Below are 9817 nucleotides of genomic sequence, written 5' to 3'. Positions count from 1 at the left end.
GATGAGGTTCAGCATCATAGAATGTAGAACGTTACAGGCCCTTCAGCTCACAATGTTGTGCTGACCTATCTATACCTACTCTCAACACGTCCATACCCTCTATTTTTCTTATATCCATGTGCCCATCTATCCTTGTAATACCATCCCCCACAACAAACCCTGGCAATGCATTTTAGGTACCCACCACTCACTGTGTAAAATACCTCTGATATCTCCCCTAAACTTTCCTCCATTCACCTTAAACAGTTGTCCTCTGATATTCACTAATGTTGCTCCAGTCCATCCTCTTATGCCCCTCATAATTTTATATACCTCTATTAAGTCACCTCTCATCCTTTGTTATTCAGCTCTGTCAAGCTTGCTTCATAAGGCACATTTTCAATTCAGACATCATCCTCTTAAATCTCCCCTGCACCTCTCTAAAGTTTCTACATCCTTTCTGTAATGAGGCAACTGGAATTGAATGGAATACATTTAAATGTGGCCTAAACTGGGATTTATATAGCTGCAACACTATCTCAAGGCTATTGAACTCAAACCACTGATGAATGAAGGCCAGCATACCATATCCCTTCTTAACCACTCTATGAATCTCCACAGTAAACTTGAGGGACCTGTGGACCTGGGCCTTAAAAGATCTGTTCCTTCACACTGTTAAGAATCCTGCTATTGACAACATATTCTACCTTCAAGTTCAATCTTCCAAAGTGTATCACTTCACAATTATCCAGACTGAACTCCACTTGCTGCTTCTCTGTCCAACTCTGCAACTTGTATATATCTTGTTCTAACCTTCCACGCTACCATCAAAACTATCCAATATCCATGACTCTGAGCTGGAGTCCTGGCTCCAATGATTTTCTTTTTCCCCGGTAGGTTGTTTCATCCCTAATATTCAAAATGGTACTGAGGGAAACAGCCACAGGAGGACTATAAACAAACTATTCCTTTTTCTCCTCCTAACAGTTACCTACCTTCCTTTAACTTCTGCCTATCACCATCTCTGCCTCCTGAATGATCCAGAGTTCATCCAGCTCCAGCTTCAATTCCCTAATGCAGGCTGTAAAGAGTAGCAGCTCTATACACTTCTTGTAGGTGTATTCATCAGGGCCACATATGGTTTCCCAGATTTCCCACATCCTCCAAGAGGATCATACCACTCCCTAGACTTAACAATAATTTAAAAAATCTTACTTGACCTCACCTATCTGTGGTTTCCTACACAAACCTTTTCTCTATAGGTCTGCTATCCTCAGCCTCTGCTCACCAAAACCTCTCAAGCCAAAGCTTCCAAGCCCCATTCTTATCCCTAGGCCACTCTCACAGTGACCTCATGTTTAGTGCTCATTGAAGTGTCTTGGAATATCAGACTCCTGAGTACAATGATGTAATGTGAACATCCTATTAAATTACACCACCCATATCCAAGTGAGAGTATTTTTCGCAATCAGGGACACTAGTATTCCTGACTGTGTCTCAGATATCTAGCAATATGACTAGGAAGAAAATATGGTGTTATATATTTAGAGGTTGTGTGAAGATATTTTATAATTTGGCCATGGTTAAAGAAATTCATTTATAGAGAATTGCAGACCTTCTGGTATATAGAACAACTCAGTGAGAACACAAATGCTACCAATAGGTGAAGTTGAGATTTGATGAATTTTGTTTGGGCAGAATTATGGGACAATTAGATAATTTTATACAATTCTCCATTTAGATTGTATTGTTTTATTATTGAATTTTAATAGCATAAACCTGTCCTTAACATACAAAGAATAATCTCTTTTTCAGCTTTATAATCCATTAATATTTAATGTACATGTAATTTAATTAAACAAATTTTATATACAATATATGATGCAGAAAATAAAATGGTCCACAGATTTAAATGATAGCGACATGCATTGGCTTCTTTAAGAATAGTAAGAATGTTTCATTTTCGTAGCAACGATATGTTGACTAGAATGGATGTTGATAATAAAGAAAGAGTGGATTTTCATCACCACATGAAAGGCTCGTCATACCTGGAAGCAGAAATAAATTGTGAGCAAACACAATTGCTGACATTTTCATTGAAGATAGATTTTTATGGACAACCTGCCCATATTATCAAGAAGGGAAACTTAAATAACTTTTCAGTTATTAATTCTTAAATGAATGAAAACCACCATACATTAAATACACTTGTTTCTCCCAGTATACAAGATTCCTACTAAATTCAATAAATGCACTCCCATCCCCATCTTTCAAATAACATATCTAGTGCTGCCCATATTTATTTTTATAACTATAGATTATTAAAGCTTCTAAACCCACCTGTATTTAGGAAAACTTTCTGCATTTTCTCTCAACATCAGATCAGTCATCATCAATGCTTCTGGGTTGGATCGCTTTCCATACCTGTTGCAGTCAAGTAGAAAATTACTTGAATCAATCAGCTGATGAGATTCGCAAATATTCATCAGCAGAATTTGTTTCTAAAGCTGCCAACATGTTAGGTAACTTTATTCATACAATAATTATATGGATTCTTTCAAGCACTTTTAATTCATTCAGAGGAATGAGGACCCCTGGCAGGTTCTCGATTTATATATCATCCATAATTATTCATAAACAAATCAGGCAATATACTGGATAAGGATTTCAGGTTTCTTTCTCCAGTTGATTCAGTATTTATCTTAAAAACCTACAATTTAATAGACATTATAAACAAAGGTGGATTGTATAGAAAATGAGCATCCCTTTAAAGAGCATCTTAACAAATATACTTCATCCAAGTACGTCTCAGAAATGGTTTTGATTTCTCTATGAATTGAGCTATTTTGTGAGAGTATTTCAACTAAAACATTTCCATTTATATGGAAGATAATAATGAAAAGAGAAGAATGCTGCTGTCCAGATCTTTAGAGTTCCATGCATAGACAGATATAAAACATGCAATCAGGAAGGCTACTGGAATGTTAGCCTTCCTGATTGTATCTAGTTGAAGTCATGACACAGTTGTAAATAATGCTATTGGGTTCATGCCACAACAATGAGGAAAGGATAGTTATCTTAAAAGGAGCCCAGTATAAATCATTAGTTTTAAAGGTTGGGAATTCATTTCATAGCAACTTCTGCATTGAAATAGGTTAGTTCATCTCACCAGGCCACCCCACTGCTTATACTCCAATGCCTTCTCCCATCTTTCCTCACATAACTCTATTTCCCTTGGTGTTCTTGAATTATTTGCTTTAACTACTCTGGCAGCAGGGAGTTCGACATTCTATCCACTTTCTGGGTGAATAAATCTCTCCTAAATGCCTTACCAGAACTCCTGATATCCAGCTCAACATATTCATGGCTTCAATTTTGCTCTTCTTTGAAGTGGAAACTGCCTTGTCAAAGTCATTTTAAGGAATGGTCAGGTCACCCATTAGCCTTCACTTTTCAAAGGAAATCCAATCCTTTTATCCTTTTCTGATAGGAATAATTTTACAGTTTTAGCATTGGAGGTTTCTAGGAATGTGAAAGGTTAAAAGAACACATTTTCCTGCACCCTTGTAACTCCTTGACCCAGAGATCACCCTAAAATAAAGTGCATGAGAGAAGTTGAAACATTTTTTAACATCAAGGATAGTAGGAAATAAGGGACTCTCCTGGGGAAAAAAATCTTAGTGCAAGGCAGTCAGGGTGAGAAATTAGAGTGGGGATAATGATCAGGTATAATGTCATTAAATGAATACAAGACATAATGGGACAGCCATGTTCAAATCCTGTTACAACATACTGAAAATGCACAACAGGCTGTTCTTAACCAGTAGAAGCACATTAACATTAATTATGAGCTGCATCCATTATGTTCACCAGGCTTGAAGCTGATATTTCTTATTAGCTTCAATCTCATTAGCTGCAGCAAAGGTCTGTTCAGCATCTGTAAGAATGCACATTTTTTGTACCAGCAAAATAATTTTCTTAAATTATAACTATTTTTTTGCTAATGTTATACTGTTAAACTTAATTTCATTTCACATTGAAAAAGTTCAAAAGTATGCTGCTAAAGCAATGGAAGGTATAATTCTTAATTATGTAAATTCAACCAACATCGAAAGTTAAGTAATTTCAGATTTAGTTATCAAGATTGGGGTTACTGCAAATTCTAATTTTGCAATGGCTGATGAAACTGATTGGAACTAAAACAAAATAGCTGAAATATTTTTAGTGTTAACTGGAAGTACAAGGCAAAAATACCAAATACGTAAAATAACATGCACCAAGAGAAAAGATAACTTGATTATTCCAGAGAATCGTTTTAATAACCTTAGGTGACATTAAAAGAGTCCCAAATGCACAATAAACAAAGAATAATATCCCTTCAACATGCCTAATTAATGCACTGCACCAATCAGAAAAGCCATCAGAATGCCAAATATCAAAGGGAAAATAGCAATTCAAAGAAAGCTATGATCATAGTGTATAGTTGGCCATACTCTGAAGTCACACCCTAAATTTCACTTCTGAAGGAAAACTATCAGTCTGCAGCATGAATTTTCTTTCACTTACTGTGAGTGCTGCCTAACCTGGTGAACATGTTCAGCATTTTCTCCTTTTATTCTTTAACAGTTGCATCTAGTTGTTGCGACCAAGTCAGAAGAGAGACAAATTAATGCTGAAGGCAGTATAGAAAGAGCAGTTAGGCTGGAACCTAGCATCAGGATTCATGTATGTGGAATGGATATTGTAAAAATCATTTATAGATGTGACTGGGGAAATGAGTGAGGAAGGGATTGTTACATGAGCCAGCATGAGCCAGCATAGTCAGATGGACAGGCTAAAACAATAAAGACAAATGACCCAAAAAGCATTTATATACAAAAAGATAGAGCTTTATTTCTTCAATTGAATAATTTTAATATGGATACAGGTTCAATCTTGCCAAAGGATTAATACCAGAATGTATCACCTTAAACATATTCCAGTCAACTCAGAGATTGGACAAAAGATAAAAATGTGCAACATTTCAGTCTCTCTGAGGTGGTCTGAAATATATTTCACCAGTAAAATTTTGTGTCTTTAATATTTCTTAACATATCAGGACAGTTAAATGTTATCTTTCTATGAAGACAACTATCTAATTTCAAAGTCAATTGTAGCAAAAGATCTATAATCAATAGAAAATGGTCATGAATGGAAGAATAGATGAAGTCCTGAATGATTTCTCAGATTTATGGTGTTCTCCCCATGCCTACAAAGACTTAGCTGTCTTTGTGCCCTGGATAACACTTGTCAGTTGCTGACTGACATCAGCTCTGGGGGGAATCCCTGCTATTTGCCAATAATGATGTCATCTTGAAGGCTGAGCAGGCAATCACACCAAACTCTCATTGACAGAAAACTGGTGAGAAATATTATCAGAGCTAACTTGTCAAATGGTTTTTAGATTAAGTTACAAAGTAAAACTACCATAAATATAAATCATTAAAAATATAATTTTTGAATTTTGAAATATTTCAGGGAATGTCAATCCAAGCAAATGAAAATAGTTTTTGCACCTGGGTGGTTACTAAATATTATTTCTGGCACAGTACATCATTCCACGCTTGGTTGTACATTCCCAAAGTGTTGGTTTCAGGGCAGATTCAGTTATAGAGCATAAATATCTTAAGCATGTGAGAAGTTCTGTGAGTGACAGTGGCAATAACTTCTGATTTCTTCATTTAAATGCAAAATGAGTACTCCAAAAGCTGCTGTTACAAGAACAGAAGAAAATAGGAGCAGAGGTAGGCCAAATTGTGTCAAGACTTCCTCTGCTATATGAATGAGTGCTGATGGATTCACCATAGATGACAGATTCTGCAGTAACTTGTCAAAGAGAATTGGGTATATTCACATGAAAGGGAAGATGTTACAGGATGTCAAGAAGACTTAAGGAAGAAAATTATATGACAACTTTTTTGAAGAGCCCTGATACTTGTCATGAAAATACATTTACTTTGTCTTGTATCAAATGCAATGACAATTAGGAAAAGCATTACAGAAATGATGTGGTGGCTTTAATGTTAGGAGATACATGGAAATGATAGATATTCAGTGTCTTTTTTTTTTCCAGGGTGGAAATATCAAATACTGGAAAACATTGTTTTAAGATGGGTGGGGAGGGGGTAGTTTAAAGGAGATGTGTGATGGCAAGTTTTTTTTACACACAGAGAGTGGTAGGTGCCTGGAACATGCTGTCATGGGTAGTGGTGGACGCAGTTGCAGCAAATGATACAAGTAATATGTAGACAAACACAGCGAGGCAGAGATAAGAGGGATATAGATCATGTAGATACTGATGAATTAGTTTAAACTGACATCATGGCCAGTATAGCAATCATGGGCTGAAGGGCCTGTCCCTGTGCTGTTCGAAGCACTGTATACCAAGGATAGTTCAGCACCATTTCCCACATAAAATGTTAAAAATCGATACTTATTCTGTCTTCCCTCCAGAAAGAGTTGGGACAAAAAAATAGAATCTGATCGATCATCTCCTCAAAAATAACAAATGTAATTACAAGTTGTTATCCTGAAATATTTAAATACTTCTTCCCTGTGCAGATGCTGCCCGACTTACTGAGTGTTTCCAACTTTTTAATTTGTATTCGTGCCCACAAATATAAAGCTTCTCTCCAGTACTTATTTAGTTCTTGAGAACCGGTACTGTTACTGCGCTGCACTCTTGAGGCAGTCAACTCGAGGGATACTTGCCTTGCCCTGTCCCCACTAAGACTTGATATTTATTTGTGAAGCATGGAGGACATTGCGCTTGGAAAAATACCGCAGGGACTGCATTTTGCTGGAGTTCGATCGTAAGGGATGGCGCTGTGCTCCAGAATAAATTTATGGTCTGGCATTGCATGTGGAACGATTGGTGAGTGTACTGACAATAACCACACCAGCAGTGCGAGTATAAGACAGCTTTAATAAACTAGTATGTACACTAAGAGGTCTTGTCTCTCTGCAAGACAAACCTGGAAGGCTAGACTGCTTTATATGCAAGGTCACCGGGATGACCCCTGGTGACCTAGGGGTGTAATTACATATCACCACATTCACCAAAAAATGCAAAAAACAAAGGTGAGAAGTGAATGAGAAGTACAAATGACTTCATATAGTGAGATTAAACTGGAAGTACAATAATATGTTAGGGAGCGTCCCTTTCTTTCTCGTCGATACCATTGTAAAATACCCAGACATTAATTTCATTTAATGTGTGGGAACTTTCCGTTTGTGAACTGGCTTCAGTTTGCTCACATTACAGTGTTTCCGCGTCACTCGTTCACCACGAGTCGCATGGAGCCGACCTACTATTAGGCTGTCTAAATTATTGCAGCATTCTTTGATCCTGAGGTCTATCTGAGGCCAACTACGTCCTGAGTTCCGAGGAAGGGGCTCTGACTCAAGGTGTTGCCAGCTTTCTCTTTCCACAGATGGGTTCTTCAAGCATCCTGCTTTTGTTCCAACCGCAATGTAGATCGCTATTGCAGAGAAAGTTTCCCACCTCTTCATCACCAGAGACACGAATTTAAGGGCGAAGTTCATGTTTTGTTGTTTCCTAGCCTGCAATATATTTTAGAGTAGCACGCCGTTCCCATTCTGGCGAGCTAAATACTTTGAGAAAACCCAATCTGTTACCAAAGATTTTAAATCCCAACACACGGGTCAAACTTCAAACAACTCTCAGTCTCGGGCAGGGGAAAAACACGTTTGCTCTTTTTGGGGAAATAAAATAATAATGATGCATTCGCGATTCAATATTATTAGTATCAGTATGGAGTATAAAAGTTGGGAAGCCGTATGGTATAAATCTTCTGTTATGATACATTTGGAGCATTTCCGGTAGCTACATCGCAGGTTTTTCCATAGGATTCAGAGGAGGTTCACCAGGATGTTCCCTGGGATGGAGAGTATTAGCTAATGTAGAGTTTTGTGTGTCAGAGAGAGAGAGAGAGAGAGAGAGAGAGAGAGAACACAGCAGTGACCTGAAAGAAGTATATAAAATTATGAAAGTCACAGGTTCAGTCTCCCCCCCCACCCCCCCCCCAAGTGTAGATCAGATACCTAACGACATAGATTTAAAGTGCGAGGGGAAAGTTTAAAGATTTGCAAGGCAGTTTCCCCTCTCCCCAAGTGGTAGGTGGCTAGAATGGCTACCCTGGGAGGTGGCGGAAGGGACATTTAAGAGGCATTTAAAATGGCAAATGAACGGGTAGGGGGATGGGTGGATATAGACCACGTACAAGTAGATAGGATCAGTGTAAATCGGCATCGTGATCAGGTCTGTTCCTGTGTGGTATAAAGAATATTCTCGGAAATTAGCCTACGTTCAGAAGTATATGGAACCCTTTTGTCCGAAAGCAGTTAACGTTACTGGTTAAAACAAATGAATTGTGATTATCTTATGAACAAGATGGAATTCTCTAAGGCTATAAAAATAGAAATCTGATGTTCATATCATATCATGAACAAGCAGTAATCCATCCAGAAACTGTCAGTCACCACGGTTGAGGCGTGTGTAAGAACGGGGATTAATATTAAAACAAAAACACGATTTTGTAATAATTCACTGTAGTTTGTGTAGATGCAAAAGATAGTTCTCGCAACGCAACCTAATACAACAAGATCAAATGGTTATTGCTGCTTGTGTTATTCAGTGCAAATTGGAATTATTGCTCCAGTAAACTTGTTGACATACACGATTGAACTCGATCATGGAGCCATATGTCTGGACAAATTTACTCAAGTTCGGACCATTTCAAATATGAATATCTTCAATTACTAGACACATTGCCGCCAGAGATTTTAAACAGGCCCATATTTCTTGCTCTTTTGTATGTAATGTAATAAACATAATATTGATAGAACCAGGACTGAAAAGCTTTGACTTTGATTTGGAGATTTACAGCGATGCTACCACGATATTTATTTCTTCCTCTGCCTTCCCTTTTCCTGCTGGTTTTGCACTTAGCCTCAAAGAAACACATTCCCCTTTCAATGCTCCAAAACCAGTTCGATCTGCCGAGATCGCAGGTCACACGGTTCACGTGCGGTCTCACCTCTGCCGTGTAATAAGGTTGATGTAGTGCCTCAGTGCGGAATAATACTTGGCCAAATCCTCGGCAGGAGCGCCTTCCCCGGGGTTTTCGGGTTTGGAAGGGTAAGCATCGGCAAAAGTTCCTATGCAGATCAGCATGCAGAAGGCAAATGTGAGCACTCCCAGCCAAAACTTCATGTTGGTCTGCATCTGAAAGGAGAAGGACAGTGAGCAGAACTCTTAAATAAAAGGTTACCCTCGTGAGAATCGAATTGATTCGGATGTCAAGCTACAAAAGAAACGACAATTGGTATTCTTCCCGATAAAACATCGTTGCAAAATAAGTTTCCACTCAAGTGATCGTTCGAGATCAGTCATAATTAACATAGTTTGCAGTGTACAGCAAACTTGTCAATCGTTTATTGTCTGCACAACATGAAATTCCTCAACGTGTAACAGAGCAGTTCTGCTCCAGACACCTACACCCATCAATCTTGAACGTTCCAGGCACCTGTCGAAAACCAATTTCTATAGTCCGTGGATCCCACTTATACATTATTTATAAACTTTGAATAATAATCGTTTACGTTAGTGCAAAACATTTTGCTCGAAATACAATGTTATTTCCTTTATTAAATTTGAACATTCAAAAGAATCTTCACTCCAGACAGTCAAAGTCACAATGGACCAAATTCTAGTTAATACATTTCATTATGTCCTGGAACTAACTGGAACACACAAAAGGACTGTGCACATATCCGC

General features: G+C 37.9%; 1 protein-coding gene across 1 annotated transcript; it reads right to left on the bottom strand.

The window, feature by feature from the left end:
* Positions 1 to 1884: 1884 nt before the first annotated feature.
* On the bottom strand, positions 1885 to 9265 carry npy (neuropeptide Y). The gene is made up of 3 exons (XM_069916095.1): positions 9078 to 9265; positions 2320 to 2403; positions 1885 to 2027 (listed from the first exon to the last, which is right to left on the bottom strand). Exons 1-3 carry the CDS (start codon positions 9263 to 9265, stop codon positions 2003 to 2005), a joined length of 297 nt encoding a protein of 98 aa, XP_069772196.1. The 3' UTR covers positions 1885 to 2002.
* Between the last annotated feature and the right edge of the window lie 552 nt (positions 9266 to 9817).

Source organism: Narcine bancroftii, chromosome 1 (genome assembly GCF_036971445.1).
Source record: "Narcine bancroftii isolate sNarBan1 chromosome 1, sNarBan1.hap1, whole genome shotgun sequence".
Lineage (NCBI taxonomy): Eukaryota > Metazoa > Chordata > Chondrichthyes > Torpediniformes > Narcinidae > Narcine > Narcine bancroftii.
The sequence above is the reverse complement of the archived record's forward strand: the minus strand, read 5'-3'. Positions and strand labels throughout refer to the sequence as shown.